The sequence below is a fragment of the Vigna angularis genome, chromosome 6 (assembly GCF_016808095.1).
Source record: "Vigna angularis cultivar LongXiaoDou No.4 chromosome 6, ASM1680809v1, whole genome shotgun sequence".
Taxonomy (NCBI): Eukaryota; Viridiplantae; Streptophyta; class Magnoliopsida; order Fabales; family Fabaceae; genus Vigna; species Vigna angularis.
The window spans coordinates 35,127,519-35,147,086 of NC_068975.1; the positions used below are offsets into that span (position 1 = coordinate 35,127,519).

Here is a 19,568-nt window from a genome sequence, read left to right on the forward strand (position 1 = left end):
AAATAATAATTAATATAATTGAAAACTATCATATTTAAATAAAACGAGAGATTAATAAACCATGTAAATATTAAAAATAATTTATGTAACTAATATTTATAATAATTAAAGGAATTAACATAAGTATGGTTAAGATATTAAACATGCTTAAATATATTTTATTAACAGCACTTTTTATTTTACTTGTGAAATTTGTTGTATTTTATAAATATAAAAACTGGATATATACTCATTCTTATAAATATCCCGTTTTATTTTAGTTATTAACCACATCATATATTAACATAAATTTTTATAATTTTTTTGAAAATCTTACTCTTCTGTGACGATATTTTCATAACTTATAATAATACCATCGATATTAAATTAAGCTAAAAAATTCTTATGTCAAGAAAAAAATGGTTAATTAAAGCTTATCATTATCCAAAAGGAGAATTATAAATGCCAATATTTCCTCACGGGATTTTAATTCCTTTTTGTAGGATGCCACCTATCTTCGCATTTAATTAAGATCTCGGATAGACATAATCTTTTTGACTCGTATACATTTTTTTAGTATCGAAAAAAAAAAAACACGGGAAGTGAAAACTTGCACGCTTTGTCTTACTTAACTGTGTCAATAAATCCAAGAAAACTACCAAACTCAGATGTTAAACACACACATTACCAGTTTATATGTTCTCCCTTCATTCATATTAGTTATTTAAGATTTTTTTTCTCATAAATTAAGAAAATTATTTACTTTTTATTATATTTAATATAACTCAAACTAATTTTATAATCATTATTTTTCTCTTTATTATAATAGCTATTTTTTTCTCTTCAGTGTTAATTAAATTAAATATGATTATAAAAATATGTATTATCTTAAAATTTTAAAAATTTAAAAAGAAAAATTATTAAAAATTTGTTAAATTAAAACTGTTACTATAGGATTAGATTCGACCAGACAGACATGATTGTGTGCTGAGTCGAATGGACCGAAGGCTGGGTTACGTATAAGGACTTCATAGCCGTTTGGTCACGATAATAGTTGGACAGAGTTAAAGCGTAATCAATATAGTAACGACTGTTGATGACTGGTTAAAATTTGTATTAATAATCATTAAGAGATAAATTAATTGGTGAAATCATTGTAATTTTTACTTTTCCATAATTGAATTACTTTAGACCTTAGAGAGAAAAATTATGACTTAAATGTCAGAATGTATTTTGCAGGTCATTCCTTCAAACCGATCGACCATCAAAAATAGAGAAAATACACGTTCGTCTAATACAGAAGTATTACACGGAAATATCTTCATCTCATTTGAGCAGAAACAAAAACTATTTTTAAAACAAATTTCACAATATTTAAAACTTTGGAAACTCTCCATTTTTAGAAGTTTGTTATAGAGATATGAGATTTTTTGCATGATGAAGGAGGAGAATCATCTCACCAATTTGGAGTCAGTTAACATCCCAATGCGAATTCTACAGTCACGAGTTGGGTTAGGATGATAGAGACAGAAATTTATCCAAGATTAGCAACTTATATTATAAAACATTTTACATAAATAAAAATATTGGTTGTTAGAAGTAGGGGTTGGCGTGGGGCTAACGTAGTTGTTGTTTGGTCAGTGATTTGGTATTTGTTTTAGAGCAAAATTCAAAGTTGATATTATTCATTAAACATGTTACAGGTCCCACTTCTGTCGTCTCCATCCTACAGTAACGGCTTATAATTGAGGTCATCGTCTCTGCTGAAGAAGCTGGAAACAACGACACTTTTAACTCTGAATTCGCACAAAAACACGAATTCAATTCTTGTTTTCAACAATTACAAAAGTTGCTGCAATCTAAGTACCCGTTTCATAATTATAAAGAAAATAATGTCAACACAATAATCTACGTTGGAGAATTATTATTAACAGTTGCATAGCGTTGTGAGTTATGAATTGTATTAAACGGTATTGGGTCCTAGCTATTATTAATTAGCAGTGAAATGATGTAATGATGTAACGGAATACACTTTTTCACTGTATTTGCTTCACTTGCATCGTTAGGTTTTCTACCATTACCGGGGAATCCTAAGTCATCTTAACTATGTTTCTGTCTGTCGGGTGATTTTGAGTGGATGCAAGAATAAGTGTTGACGAATAGACAAAACTACGACACACTATAAAAAGTAGGAATAACCCATTAATTTGCTTTTCAAAGTAAATAAGTTATATAAATAATTTTATAAGTCTTGAAAAATCATCCTAAATTTGATATATACGTAAAGATATTAATAGAATATATTAATCCTGGTTAAATTGACAGATTGTCTAGTTCGGCAACTTGAAGTTTCTACTAAAGAAATTTGTGGTGACTCACTTAATAACTAATCCTCACGAGATGCTGTGGGTAAAACATTTCCTTTCAATTTCTACGTTTCATTCATCTTCACCTAAAAAACACTTAATACATTTGTAAAAAAAAATATCCAACTTAACCAACAAATCATAATATTAAGTAATTCATATGTATTTACTTTTATAATATTTAAGATTAATTAATAATTTGATTTTTATAGTTCGACCTTTAAAGTTAATATCAATTTAACAAATAGAGATGACATCCACTTTATTTAACTAAGAGACTTAATTAAATAACAAATAACTGATTAGATTATTTTCAAATTATAAGACCTTCACATAGTTTATATTATATATTAATGCTATTTTAAGGTTGAAGATGAATAAAATAAAATAAGTATTTTTAATAAAAGTGCTATTTAATTTCTATATAATTAAATGATGAAAAAGTATGTAATTTTTATTTATTTACAGTATTATAAAAGTACCACACACACACATATATTTGTACATTCTATTGATAGCAAAGTTCACAATGATTCATAGAATTTTTTCTTTTAGCAAACACTTGGAATGTATAGAAAACAAAGATTGGAGTTATGTAAAAAAAACATTAATTATTAATTTTGTTGATATATTTAAGTCTATTATTTATTTTGGTTATTATTTGTTCTTACTCAATTAATTTCAATATTTTGTGTGTTTTCAATTTTTTTACATAAAATCAACGTGATTCATTCCGTTAAATTGAATGTATTAGATCCAATTTTTTTTGTACGTAATACATTTCAAACAATGTTAACTCTAAATTTAATAAGATGATCCACGTGAAGTGTTTTTTGAAAAAAAATAAAGATTCAATTGAATATTTTTTAAAAACAGAAACTCAATTGAGTTTTTTTTAAAATAAAAAGTAAAAACTTAAATGAATAAAAAACAAATATAAAAACTAAATTGAATAAATGACCAAAATAGATAATCAAATTACTAACTAAATCAAAAAGTTTAATACAAAAATTTATTTAATTACCCAAATCAAAATTGCATAATTATATCATAACACCAAATCAACATTAGTACTAGATCTATATAAAATGTTAACACCAAAGATGATATAACAACCTTCACAAAGTCAATGCCAAGTAATTGAGTATAGTTTATGATATGTTAACAACTTTTTTATAATAGATTACGTATCACTATTTTATTGGTTTGTATATTTAAAATCGACCAATCACGAACTATCACGTAAACTGTTATAAAAAAGTTGTTAAAAAAAGACTTTTCATTAAGTATATAATATAAATTATCAGGACGATGGATATAGACTCGAGGACGAGACTCGGTAGCATTTCAAACTAACCATCACCTCATATTTTCGTACCTTTCAGCAATAAACGAAAGATTGCGACAAAACTCTGTTTAGAAACAACAAGGCCAAATCCTAATAATATGAGATTAAAGACATAGTTAATAAATAAACACATCACTGTAACACAAAAACATGATTAAAAGGAGATTGGGCCTTCACCAAAACCAAAAAATCAAGGCTCACCGAAAACTTATTTGATCGTATAACCTTGTAAGACCGGAAACTTATTTAAACGTAAAGTGTTTTTGCAGGTAACCGGCTCGCAAAGAAAACCAAAAACACGAAGAAAGTTGAAAGCATCGAGAATATGTGGATTGAGAAGACCGATAACTTAAAAAAAAAAAAAAACTAGTTCAGTAGTAAGAGCTAAGTGTGTGCCAAGACCAATTTGCTCTTGTAAGTACAGTTACGTATGGTAGAAAACAAAAATATAGTCCCATATTCAATTCAATTAGAGTGTGTTAGATTTATACTATTTCTAGAACATTCTTCTTGAGTATATACAGTAGGCCCTTTTTTTCTTCTCAACTTTGAATACAAAAATAGAGTTTTACCTTTCTTCTTTAAATAATTTTATGAGAAATATAAGTAAAACAAAACTTAAAAAAATGTAGGAATTCAATTTTTTTTAAAAAAATATACATTGCAAATAAACATTTCTTAATTAAATTTAAAATTCTAGGAAAAACACAATGAAAAGACTTCTGATATGTTTCAATTTGTGAAGATAAGACGCAAATTTATTGCATAAGAAGAAAAGAAAAAACGAGAGAAACAAAAAGAATAAATATGGGATTCAGGAATCAAATAACGCCGTCTTTCTTTTCAGATTAAAAATTGGAGTGGAAGAAGACATAATAGTTAATTATTTATTAGTATTTATGTTTCTATTTGGTACAATAAATAAATATTCAATAAAATATTATTAAAGAAAAATAATGTTTTTAAACACATAAATTATCTCCACTGCAATTTTTCCACTTAAATTTACTTTGATTCTTCTTAATCAAAACAACATCACTAATAAAAATATTTGATTCTCTCATATTGGGAGTTTTGATTAACTCAATTTAATAATGTGCATTACTATCGAGATCATTAACTCACTAATATTGAGATGATAACCAATATCCCTTTGCTTAATAAGACCTGGACAGCATGACTCCTGAAGGGCCCGATATCAAGGTTCAGATACCCATATAAACTTTCTTCCACACCAAATAACATATTATAATCTAATCATACTTATCATGGATTCCAAGAAGGCTTTTCAACATCATAGATATTTAACACAAGATATTATGATTTAAGTACTATGCATACTTTTTCAAACCTTTTTACAATGACACATGCTTTGGAAAACAATTACCACTATACGTGTAAATCACATACTAAAATTGTCGATTAATTAAAAATTCCACTTGCTCATAAAACAATACATCTTATGATCCAAACGTCGTTTTGAATGTTTAAGCGTAACGTTAAGACAACGAACACGTATTACTTAAATAATAAATTCGCTGTATTTTTTTTTATACATTTTTATTATAAATACTAAGCGTATGTATTGTGAACATTTTTAATTATTACCTTAAATATATTAAGAAAATCATTAAACATATTCGTGGTTATTTTTAAAATATTTATTTTGAAAAAAGGTAGTAGTGCTTTAAAAATGATCGAAAGTTGGTTAATAGAAAGATGCTAACTAAATTTGAATTAAATTGAGTAAAATGATATATTTGAAGTGAGTGTGTAGCTAACATTAAAGAGGAGAGGAGGTGGACCAAAGGAAGCGGAGATATAGTCAAAGATGTCATGGTTGAAGTATTGTGATGGATGGATTTTTGAAGGATGACGATGAATAATACGTCAAATCAAAACGTGGCACATGTGAGTTGTTTTATATTTTTTGCCCCAAATTGATTGCGAGAGGGAAATAGAAATGGAAGATGACATTATAAATTGGTGGCAGTGCACATGTGAAGTTTGAAACATTGAATAAATGAAGCACCAACCATGGGTTCAAATCATATCCATAGTGAAAGAGCTTCTTCTCTTCTTCCCATGACATGATCACAACCTCCACTTTCCCATGTCCCCATTCACTTCAATTCTGGTCTTCTTTCAGTCAAAAACCTTAATTAAAATATTCAACCTGAGAAACCCACACTCTCTTCTCATCATTGCTTTTACGCCTCTCCAACGCTTTACGTTCAAACCAATGGGGTCCCTACCCTTCTTTCAACACTACTGCACAAACCAAACAATTAATTAATGCCTTAAACTCCGTCTAATTATCTTCAAGCATGTTTGGATTTATTATATTTTTCTGTTGAAAGTTGAAACCAACGTCATGGCAGTGATGTTTGGGGGCACAGAAGCACATAGTATGTGAAAACCTATCTTCAAAACTATTGGGATCTTTTCCCTCATTCAGAAACACATCACACGGCTCCAGATTCCTTCCCCATTCTTCCACGCTTTCTGTGACAGCTAACCCAAAGCTGCCTTTGCGATTACACACTTTCAAACCAACACCTCTCCTTTTCTCATTCTACTTTCTTCCCTACCATCTCTATCAACACCCTACTTAGTACACACTGCATTATTAATTTTGCTAATTATGAATATCACCTCACCTCTAATTATAAATGCATCTCTCCTTCAACACACTGTCACACCTTCTTTCAATAAACATCCAATTTGGTGTAGCTAAAACCTAAACCACTTCGGTTTACACTTTTGGTGTAGCTAAAATTAATTTCACCCACATTTCAATTCAAATCAATAATTTCAAATTAATTTCATTAATTACGGTTTTACTCACCTTTAACAAGCATTAAAGTTTAACTATGCCAACAATAATTAAAGGATTTGACTCTGGGGAAAAAATGCAGCAAAAGTAAACGAGAAGAAGCTAGACAGTACATGAATTACATCCCAGAACCGTAGCTCATTACTCCAACGGATAAAAGTATAACCCCTTTAAAGTCAACCAAAATTCACATTCTTGAATTGGAAGAAATAAATCGAGCTTGTTGCAAACGAAGAGAAACGGTGGAGATTGGGGGAAAACGGCATAATTTATACATACAATTAAAGCAGGATTATTCCCTTCTCTCAATAAGCATTACAAATTTTGAACGGATCTCTCTAACCGGCATGAATGGCAATAATAAAACAGAAATTATATAAGAATCTTACAGAAAATCCGAAAAGGGGCAATAATAAAGAAAAGAAAGAGAAGCGATTCAAGAAGCGGCGGTAGAAGAAGGAGAAGGACCTGAGGCTCTGGGAGAGGTGGTAGGGAAGAGAGGGAGCAAGCGAGGTTCGGCGTCTCTGGGAGTAGAAGCGGGAGAAGGGTGCAAGAAGAAACCCTTCTCTTTTATGGCTTTATCTTCGGCCTCGGAGTCCAGGGAAGGGGGCGCGTTGGATCGGTCGAACGGGTCGGGTATAAGGGGTGTGACGGGGCTCAGGACGAGTGCGGGGAAGTCGAGGATGCTGGGTGAGAGCATGTCGGGTTTGCGAGGCGAGAAAAACGAGGTGAGGGGGTTGATGTTGAGGTTGTTCTTCAGGGAGTTCGTCCTCCGCTCGTACAGCTTGAACTGCTGCTTCTTGTTCGGAACGGATTTCATGGGCGGGATGCTGTGGGTCGGGTTCGCCGCGGGTTTCGAGGACGCTTGTTTCGCTGTCTCCGAGGAGCCTGTCAGCATTTGGACTACTTGCTTGAACGACGACGTGTCCGCTTGGACGAACGTTGTCGGGTACGGGCTCCCGGGTTCGGATCTAGCGACGGCTTTGGGAGATTGCAGTCCCTGCCATGGTTTCTGATTGTCTTGCTGTCTCGGGGATATGGAATGATTGGAATCCATGGCTGAAATGAGAGAAAAACAAAAGGAAGACGGAAAAGAAAGAGATGAGTGAGTAGACAAAAGTGAAGACCAGATGAGACTTTTTCAAGTTTGTTTTATTTCGTTTAAGAAAAAATATGAAATGTGTCGTAGAGACCTTAGATTCTTGAACTTCGGTCCCTACGCGCTATCTACTTCTTGTGTGCTACACTGCTCTGACAGTGATTACTCATAATACATTGTCTGCACTTTGTACTCTACTAAATATGTGACATGCAATATTGGAAACTCTTTCTTTTCCTTCACAATAATTAATACATCTGTGTATTCTTTTGCATATTATCATCTCCTTTTTCTTCTAAATTTCAATTCACCAAACAAAACTATTTTATTTTATATTCATTAAGACTATTATTAAATTCATTTACTGCTTTTTTTATTGCACCCATCAAAAATTATATTTCATAAACTTCTTTCCTTCTATCCTATAGTTTTATTGAAGCTCCTGTTCAAACTTCAGTTTATAGTATTTTTTAAAATGATAATGTTAAATTGATTGAAATTCATTAAACATTAACATATTTTATTACATTTGACTACAAAGGAACATTTAATAGTAGAAATGGTAAATTATACATTTATATTAAATCATGATTAATGTTTTATCTACGTTAAAACAAATTTTCAGAGTTAATTTGTCTGGTTATACCACAATTTATTGTAGGAACTGCAACTGAAACTATTTTTTATCATATATCAACTATATTTGATAAGTTGAAATTGAATTTACTTAATTTCAAAACAAATTTGTGACCTTTGTATTTTACTTCAATTTAATAAAATTTAAATAAAAGTATTCTTGTCGCTCTGTGTCTCTGTTTTTGGTAAAGAAAATATTTATGATGCATGGATCAGTAGTTGTCTTTTTACTTTTATATATTTATTATTAAAATACACCTTCATTGTTTGGTATAAAGAGGACACTGAAAAGAAAGGAAATAAATGGAGGAAAAAATATGTTCTCTCTCATTTTTCTTTTTATTCTTATAGGATAGAATAAGTTTTTTTTATCATTTAATGGAATCAAATAAATAATAGATACCAAATAAATTAAATATAAATTTCTTTACTTTTCTGATCTTTTTATACCAGACACTGACATCAATCCTCTCCGCCCAATGTTTCTTCGGGTTGTCATCTTACAATGCCCTTTTAAAATAAATTTTAAATGTTAATATATGTTTTTAATTTAATTTATAAATTTTAAATGAGTTATATTTTTTATTGTTGAGAATTTTTTCTGAAGATAATGAGTGTTTCAAACTGACCAAAGACTTAGAATATATCAAACCCTCTTATGTTACAAATTGTCTTTAATGATTGATTCAGAGAAAGAAGAAAAATAAATACATTACAGTCAAGTTAGATTTGCTACTGACTTTAGAAAGAAATTTATAATAATTTATTTCTTCTTATGGTACGACTAATTAGTTAATAGAATTATAGTTTTGCATGAAATCCAATTTTTCCAGTTAAAATGTTAATAATACTTTCCCAAAATAACAAATTTTAGGACGAGTAATTGACCATTTTTCTTTTCTTTTCTTTTCAACAACAATGACAGTTGGCTAGTGCCTAAAAGAAACTTTTCTTGAATATCAAAATCAGTTTCAAATTTTTATATTATTATATTAAAAATAATATATTTATATTTAAATTGCTTTCAATTAAAGTGGTTTATTTTCTCATTAGTGACAAAAAATCCAACATGAAAAAGCAACTTAAAAATAAATAATTAATACACTTTTTTTTATGTTTGAAAGAGATATCTAAAAATACACTCGATAAATTACTTTAAGAATTTATTGAAATGATATAAATTTTCTCGTAGAAATACACAGTTAAAAATATCTTTTCAACAATAGAATGAATTAGTATATTATAAGGAATGTGAGTGTAATAACGCTGTAAAAGTTAATTTAGTAGTAAAAAGGGCAGACAAATGTATATAACTAGTATTTTGATTACTTTTAAGAATATCGAATTTTGTTTTTATTATAATTAAAATTAAATTAAGAAGTTAAAAATATATATTATATTTTAAATTATATTTGGTCTAAAAACTTATATAAGTTGGTTAATAGGAATTAAAAATACAATAATAAATATAGAAAGATATCATTAACATTTTAAATTACTTTGAAATATATATTATATATGTACGGTGGACGTATTAGAAAAATATTTTTACATAATCATATTTTCTTTTTAGTTTTATAATTATAATATTAAGATGCTTGAAAATTATCACTTCAAAACTTGATAAGCATTTTAAAAAACAAATTTCTCATTTAAAAGTTTTAAATTCGAAGAGTTCATTATCATCTTTCTTAGTATAATTTAGATTTAATACCTTTTTTGGTCTCCACTTTCGTTGGATAATGTTAATTCAGTCTTATTTTTAAAAGTATTTGAAATATGTCAACAGTTACTAAAATTTGCGTCTAATTTGTCCCTTCCGTTAGGTATAACCGAACGGAGTTAATAGGGTGATGATCTGACAACAGTTAATGGTAACGTGTTATTATTTAGTTGTGTGTGTGCTAACGTGTTAGATCAGCTTTGACTCAGATGAACGTGGCCGATGAGACCTTATTAAGTGTCAGACCATTTCCTACCCAAAATTAGGTTTCAGATTGGGAAAAAGGAAGCTCTTGTGTCGTGATTGCTCCCTGCGCCGTGACGAAGAAAGATGGTTGTTGGTGGTGCATGGAGGAAAACTCGCGATTTGGCCGTGGAGGTTTCGAATAGCTTCACGCAATTAGGGTTCATATCGACTTTGAGGGTCGATCTAGGGGAAAATTAGGGTTTCTGTCTAGGGGAAAATTAGGGTTTCTGTGGAGAAGGCAAATCTGACGTGGCAGGATGGTTAAATAACATGTCACACACACAACTAAATAATGACACATTACCAATAACTGCTGCCAGATCATCACCCCATTAACTCTGTTTGGTTATACTTGACGGAAGGGACAAATTAAATGCAAATTTTACTAATTATGGGCATATTCCAAACACTTTTAAAAATGGAGACTGAATTAACATTATCCAAGGGACCAAAATGGATATTAAACCTATAATTTATCATATTGTCTCTGACTATAAGTAGCAAGACGATTAAGAAACGAAATGTGTGAGAAATGTCATCTATGAAATTTCCTTCCATAAATAAAGTTTTTTTTTTTCGACTACACAACACAATCATGCTTTCCTAGACTAAGAAAAATAGTACTATTTTCTAAAAAAAACATATTAAGGAAAAATTGAAAACGATATTATATATTCTCAAGGATATAGTTATCTATAAATACTATTTTTTTTTATATGGAGCAGGAGGTTGCCATTATAAATACTTACCTAATTAATTTTTTTTTCACCAAGATTATCCTTAATCACATGCTTAAGAAGATCAACTTTGTCATAACTAGGAATGGCAAAAAAATCCGCGCCCGCAGATATTTGCGGATAAAACCCGCGACGGATAATTAATACCCGCGGGTTGCGGGTAACGAATATTTTAATATCCGCTTATAAACGGGTCGGGTGCGGATATTATACTATCCGTACCCGTGTATATTCGCCACCCGCAAAAAATGAAAATAAAAATTTAATTTATATTTTATTAAGTTAAATTTAATTAAAATTAACATTAATTTATATTTATAAGGTTAAATTTAATTAAAACTAAATGTAATTTATATTTAATTTATATTATATTATATTTTATATATTTTTTGTAATTTTATTTAAATTTTATTTTAATAATTTATAAAAATATTTTTTTTAAAATATTTGCGGATATCCGCAGGTTTTAAAATATCCGCGGATATTCTTTAAGCAAGTATCTCTGCGGGTAGCAGGTCGGATAGCGGATGGATTATTTTTTTGTAGGATCGGGTTGCGGGTAGGCACTATCCGTGCATGACCCGACCTATTGTCATCCCTAGTCATAACATGAATTGATGCCCGTGAACAGAAGTGTAGAAAAGCTAATAAAGAAACACTTACTATCCTCAAATTTTGAAAAATACCATGAAATAAATTGTTGCATAAACATTAATACCATTGAAATAAAAAAAGAACAATACAAATACCTTATCATGGATAAAAAACAAGTAAAATAACCATGTCAATAACTGAAATACTTGAAAATGTTTTGTTTTACTTCTGATTTTGTGAGTACTTAGTTAACATTTTTAACAATAATAGTGCAGCCAACCAGGTTTAGCATTTTTAACAACAGTAGTGCAATCATTCTGTAATCATAAAATGATGTGAAGTGATATTTAACACGGTCTAAGACTAAGAATATCTTAAGATTTTTGGTAAAATTTTCAAACGGTAGTGAAGATATATATGTGGAAGGTAAGTTCAGCATAACAAATACAAATTTGGTTGTTCAAAAGTAAATGATCGTTCAATCCTTAAGTTGGAAAGTTGAGGAGTTGGTTTAAAATGGGGTAACATTTAGCACATCAACAAGAGTTTCAGTTAGTTAAGGTGTCAGGGACGATAACTTAATCAAGATTAAGTGGATGTGGTGAGAGAGAATGAGGAGAGCATACCTTTCTTTCTACCTGATAAATGATTTTCGAGGATTTTTTTTGACATTTTAGAAATGATTGTGGTTTAAAAATAATCAGACTCAACTTTAAAATTACACACACACACACACATATATATATATAGGATGAAAAGGAAATCCAGCAAGAATGGAGAGTGGACACAAGAATGCCCAGTGCCACAAGTCTTAGGGACTCTTGGAAATGAATTCCATTTAGTGCCCAACAAAAGATATGGTCCACCTAGCAAAAACCTGTGGTATCCTAATTGTAAGTCTTACACCTAACGCGAAATACCCAAGAGCTCCTCGACTTCATAATGTCTAGCGATACCAGGATGACGCTTGACATCTAAAGCCCTATAGCTCATTGATTTGTGATGCCTAGCGGTAGCAGGGTAACACCCAACACTCTTGAACATTTGAGCTCACTGTTCTAGTTTTTACAAATGATGTCCAACGGTTTTTTTGTATTGTCCTGTGTTGTACCAAATTCTTAACTCACAATTTGACTTGAATATGTTGTTCAACTAGACCATCTATGTAACTTTAATTCCCTCTTAGTTTTAAATATCTTATTTTAGTTCAAAATAACCATTAGGTTTATCAAATTGGACAATAGTAGCTCATCCAAACTAGCTTTGCACACAACAATACCAATCAAACCATAAAACAATAGTTCAAGCAATTAATCCCAATTCAAAGTACTAATGATCATTATGAGTTCATCAATTCAAAAACAACAAAACATTTATCATAAATAAACTTGTTTCCCATACTTTAAATGAATAGTTTATATTTATTGAGAGTCCACACAGATCAAAACTTTCCTTCTAACTCTAACTACACATAAAAATAACATATTAATGATCAAAACACACCCTCATGACCACAAAAACAATATAGAAACAAATGTTGTTCAAGGTCATATACAATGCCTTCAAATATCACATGCAACATAATGTGTAATTGACTCAAGAAAAAAATAAAATGAGAACTTTCTCCATAGACAAATATAAACGAACATATTTACTTTTCTCGACACCAAAAATCTTAATATGTGTTTATTAAAAGAGATGAAAGAGGAGATTAAATTCTTAGAAAGAAGATAAATGAGTTTTAGAGGTTTTAAAAAAAATTAAAGTGATTAATGTTTTTATATAATAAATATTGTTTAAATTGAATTCTATTTATAACTTTTAACTTTTTTAATAGCAAAATATATAAATGATATTAATATTTTTAATCATATTTTTAAGCTTTCACAAATTTTAAATAAATTCATAAAAAACATTAATATTAATATCTAAAAATCTATTAATCATTTATCATCACATAAAAATTATTAAAAAAAATAAAGTAAAAACATGGTCCGAGAACTAAAACAAATCCATCATAACGTTTTCATTTTTTAATTCTTATCTATTGAATCAAATCCAATCTAATTCGGTGCTGATCAGTTTGATTTTAATTTAACATAAAAGTAAATTAAATGTAAGTGAAATTTTTTTAGCAAATAACAATTTTAATAAAACTAAACCTACCAATATCCTATAACATTCCTTTTTTTTTTCTTTTATAAATACGGATTATACAGAAATGTGTCTAAATTCATTAATAAGAAAGTAGAAATGTAGAGAAAGTAAAGACACGCGTGTATGGTGTGAGTTGCACTTGAGAGGACTAAGGATTGAAGATGGAGCCAATGCAGTGACACATAAAGTAAAAAAGAGTCAAAAAGGTGTTTAATATTTAGCATTGACTAATATAAACCAATAAAAATAATCTTCATAATCACTCACACTTCATTCATCCTTCTACCTTCATAATATCTTTGCCACGATTCTATTCATATCAACACCCACCTCCTCCTTTTTCTAACTATAACAAACATCATAACCCCTTTTACCTATGCATTTTAATTCAAATATATTAGGATCAAAATCAAAACATAAAACACTTGTAGAGTTAACTTCACCAAAAAAATTTCATAACAAAATTGTGACCAAATTATTTTCTACAACAAATATTATCTCATCTTTATAATAATAATAATAATAATAATAATAATAATAATAATAATAATAATAATAATATATTAAATGTGAATACATTTTTTCCTTAATTAATTGAGATGCTTTCTTTTACAACAAAATCCATAACAGGTTGAAACTCTAAAATATGTAAATATAACTTGAACCACTTAATTAAAATATATATATATATATATATATATATATATATATATATAATTTTATTTATCTTTATGAGTTTCTTTCTAAAAGAGTTTATAGAAGAGCACCGTTAAAAAGATCCTAGAGTTTCGATATGGACCAAACTTTTTTTAACAACTTAGATTTCGTTATCTAAGGTTCACTTTTTATTATAGAAAAAAAAAGGGAATTGACACAAAATCTATAATTATAACATACACACTTGAGTCAAGGAAAAATTTCATTCCCATGCGTGTTTTCCCAATAAGTTTTCTTAAACTTTGCTTTTTCCTATCTTTTTACATACCAAAATGGTAGTTTGATATTTGATTTACTTTTTCTCATTTTAAACACATTCATTTCAATCTACTTCTATTTCAATTTTATGGTGGTAACGTAAATTGGAAATGAAAAATTACATAAGTTAGTAAGTTCTGCATAAATTTAATTTGATAATAAAATGGTTTTAGTATAAAGTATATTATTTCATGTTCAAATTTCATTTAATCTAACTATATTGAAACTATTATAAGAAAATTAAAGACATTAATATGTAGAGATTATTATTTGTTTGCAGTGTTAAGAAGTCCAAGAGCATCTAATTGGGCCGATATTAGAGTTATGAGTATTACTCCTTGCACCACCACACAGCATACTCCTTGCACCTCTTCATTCCTATTTTACCCTACAAATCTGCAAATCAACGGATATGAATCTCCGTTTGACTTTGAACAATTATTTCCAAAGATACTGATTATTTCCGGTTCAGAAAAACAAAACTAACCATTCAGTTCCTATCCCTATGTCATTTACACTTGCGATACCAATCAGGGCAAGAGCAAAAAAATTGAACACCACTCACCAATTCATGCCTTACACCTCAACATTCAAAGAAGCACAATCCCAACCAACCGTCCACTAGGCTTTCTTATGTTCGTATCACTTACAGTTTGATGTCGACTACTTGGTGATCGACAATTAAATAGTGATATGGTCTACTAAACGATCGACACATAACCCAACCGACCATTCTCTGGGTTTTCTTATGTTCGACGTCGACCACTTGGTGATCGACACAGTGAGGTCGTGACAAAATGCTCGCACGACAGTTAGCATAGTTACATCAGTACATAAGGCGCTCGACATATAATGAGCGATATCTTAAACTTAAAAGGTGTAGCGGTTAGAAGTTACCAATTACGAATATCGGTCAATGCCATAAATCACGGGAATAAACTGACCCAGTATCAGACACGATCTAGCGGTTACAACTTCCAGATAGTAAACTTCGGTAACCATCCGGACTTTCAGGTAAACGGTTTATTCTACTGTTTTAAATACACAAAGCACACTAGAAAAATGGTACGTTTTTCCCTTTAGAGAAATTAAGAGAGAGAAATGATTCTTCTTCTTGATCACTTTGAACTGAAAAGATTCAAGAGATCCCTTTTCTGACTTGAGCGTCGGAGTGTCTTTGCAGGTACCCAGCCCACTTTCCCCTCAGAGAGCATAACATAGGAAGAGAGATATCACAGTAACGGCGTCACAGGAAGGAGCAGTTGAGGTTTGTTAGGTTCGTATCTCGGTTTCACATCCATACTGAAACACGATACCAATCAGGGCAAGAGCAAAAAAATTGAACACCACTCACCAATTCATGCCTTACACCTCAACATTCAAAGAAGCACAATCCCAACCAACAATTCATCAGCCAAAAACAAAATTAAAGGTAGAGACCCAGAAGTTTAGTTTTTACAATTCAAAATAGCATCAACTCAACGCGCGATGCTTTGCCACGAGACTGCCACTCTACGCTTGTTCCTATGCGCCCAAGCATCGCTATTCCTTTTCCAATTCTGAACCTCCAACGTCTCCTCCCCTTTCCCACGTGGCGCGAAGAACGAAGCTCTCGAGGCGGCAACCGCGCCGTGAAAATCCGATCGAAGAAACTGATTCCAATTTAGATTTCGTATCCCATCCCTTGGTCTTGGACGAGAACGCAGACAGGAAAACCTCTAGTGGAAGTTCCAACGTGCGACAACATCGAATTGAGCACGAACATGCTATGAATGTTGTCATTGTTAGTGACAGCGGGATTGAGGGCTAGGAGCTTGGACGAGCAGGCTGAGGCGTCGGCGCCGGTACGACGTTGGCGGTGGTGGACGCCTTGTAGACAGTGAACAAGTGCAGAAGTAGAATTAGATTAGAGTTTTTTGCGGTGTGAGGGTGTAGAAGGTGCAACACATTGAAGAATGAAAGAAAGTGAGATTAGATTAAAATAGATAAAAATAAAAATAAATATTTAAATAAGGTCAGTTTTGAAAATAAAAAAAATTGGGGAGGTGCAGAGAACAACCTTTGGTGGTGGAGGGAGTGACCCTCAATAGTTATTAGTCCGGGTTTTGAAATATCTTTTCGAAAATTCAATCTAAAAAACATTAAAAATAAAAACGTGAAAGTACTTTTATTATATTTTTAATGACGGGTAATTTGGGAAATAAAACTTTTATGGGATGGGATGTAGGGATAAAAAAGGAAATATCCAAGAAGAAACACCATAAAATAATATAATGTATCATTTTGTGTGATATGTGTATATTTTTGTGTGATATGTGTATCATGTATATAATGTTTAAAATGTTTGTATATATCATTAGTTTGGATTCTAACTTACTTAGATCGGTTTTATTTTGTTTACATCTGTTTTCATCTAGTAATTTTATTATCATATAATAGTATTATATTATTAAAATAAAATGTTACAAAATTGAGAATATTATTTTATATAGAGTTATATATATAGAAATATAAAGTTTTATAAGTAAAATTTCGCTGAAATAGTTTAATTGAATAAGTTAAGATCATTTTCTAACCCTACTTTTTAATTGTGACGGAATTAATAAAAATTTTAATATAGTGATTATTACTAAAAAACTTTAAATGGATTTTCTATCTTATTATGGCATATAATTTGGGGGAGATGATTTGAATGGATTTGAGTGGATTTGAGGGTAATTTTTTTGTTGTTTTTTTGAGTGGATTTGTGGTTAATTGAGAGTGGATTTGGAAATAAAGTTTGTGAGAATTAGTGTAGGATTTGATTGATGTGATAGATTTTAAAAATTTGTTTAATTGGTAAAAAATAAAAATTACCAAATTGCCCCTACTTATAAAAGTATTATAAAATGTTATTTTGTAATGTTATATTTAATTGTAAAAATGTTTATAAAGAGAAAAAAATTATGAAAAATTATTAAAATTAATATTTAAAAATTATAAAAAATAAATTGTAGTAAAATGAATGTATTTTAAATTGTATAATTAAATTATAATATCAATTTAGTACAAAGTGTATTTTAACTTGACAGTATTCACAACTACCTATGCTTCTCAATTTCCATAGACTCTGCTTTAGATAGTAACATCCGAAACACCAAACAATCGTTTGGATAAATCAGTATGTGGCCTCACACATGCTCAAAATTTCTAACTTGGGTGCCGCATGAAAACAGGGATGCAATAAGCAATGGCCCCATTGAATTTATCCAACTTCCTTTTAATTCTTTTTTAAATCAACTTCTGAGAATATTTTTCAACCATTAAATTTGTTCACAAATATATAATGAGTATTTTTTTTCATCAAAAAGAATTACAAGTTCTAAATGGTCTAACTGCCCCTAATATATATTGTCACACTTGATACAACTGTTCATCCTTGTCTGCTTATGTTTTCCTGCAATCTTCTTTTCAAAAATGGAAACTTGGCCCTTAACCCCAAATACAAAGCTCGACAAATTCATATCAGGGCAGTCTTTTCTTGCACCACATATAAAAGAAATTCCTATTTTAGTTATAGAATCTGCAAGTCATTTTTTTTTCGTTTTCGGATAACTATTTTTTTTAGATGGTAGAATCCAAAAACCATTCAGATTGGAGATTGGAGGCAACTCCTTACAAGGAATCTGCCTCCATGACTGGTTGGGTTCTCCATTGCTCAGAGAAACAATCCAAATATGGTGCCTACTTGAGAGAACCACGACAAAAAAACAACTGCAAACAACAATGGACGATAACGGTAGACATCGGGTTCTACAGACGAGAAGAACATGAAGAAGTATTTATCAAAGAATAAAGAGATGGTGGTAAACAACGGTCCACACAAGACAGCAGTGAAAATTATCAGTGGCTGATAGTGAACGTAGAGCAGTAACCAAATAAAGCATATGCGAGAGGGATCTGTAATCGGTTACCACAAGCTGTAACCGATTACAGAAATGCAAAGAATCCTTCACAACACTATAACCGCAAACCGATAGCTGTAACCGGTTACCCACTGTTCATCATCTTCTCAAATACGCCCATCCACTTTCTTCATCTTCAAGAACCACCTGTTGCATTCCACCAACACGCACAACGTCCTTCTTCCTCCTCCTCTACATCCCTGCAAATCAAAACCAACAATAATCAGTTATTTATTTGGTGCACTATGCTATGGAATTGGTATTCATCTGCATATTTACTTATGTGAAATTTAATATAAAGGTCGGGGCACACACGACATTTACCCTAAAATCAGTGCAAATCTTCTCACTTCCGCGGATGATCAAAAATGGATGAATCCCACAAATCCGTTCGCGCTTTTCCTTGCCAATCCTCTCATACAAACACGACGTAACCTTCAATTCTTCGCTCTATAATTCACATGAACAGTGAATTCAGTTGATGCGAACACAGCCTAAAAAAAAACATGTTCTTTAATTTCTTGATTAATTTATAAAGCAGCTCATTTTTAAGCCAAAGGTTTAGGAAAATATTTGTATGAAATCTTTTCATTTTAAGTTTAGATTCCAAAGTAAAACTTCTAATCCCGGTTCAATAGCTAAGTAAGTCTGACGGTAACCTAAATTGCTAAGTTTTTTTTAAAGATAAATTGCTAAATTTTTTTAAAAGACTTACTAAAATCTTTCTAATATGATAATTCCTATCACCATGACAAATTCATATACAGAATTTTAATTTAATAAGAGAGAAGGATAAGATACCAAACCAATTTCCTTCTTTCTACCGATAGGCCTCGTGTTCATAGAATGTCCCTAAAGTTGGCTCGGCATTTGTTAACGATTAAAATGAGTCATTTGTTTACTATTAAATTTGTTAACTATTAAAATA

At 30.4% G+C, this 19,568-nt stretch overlaps 1 protein-coding gene across 1 annotated transcript; it reads right to left on the minus strand.

The window, feature by feature from the left end:
• Positions 1-6,778: 6,778 nt before the first annotated feature.
• LOC108342200 (VQ motif-containing protein 4) lies at positions 6,779-7,701 on the minus strand. Its single transcript, XM_017579923.2, has one exon. It carries the CDS (start codon positions 7,584-7,586, stop codon positions 6,966-6,968), a length of 621 nt encoding a protein of 206 aa, XP_017435412.1. The 5' UTR covers positions 7,587-7,701; the 3' UTR covers positions 6,779-6,965.
• Between the last annotated feature and the right edge of the window lie 11,867 nt (positions 7,702-19,568).

Excerpts from the sequence above, each read along its gene's own strand:
- LOC108342200 (XM_017579923.2), bottom strand. The coding sequence starts at position 7,586 with ATGGATTCCAATCATTCCATATCCCCGAGACAGCAAGACAATCAGAAA.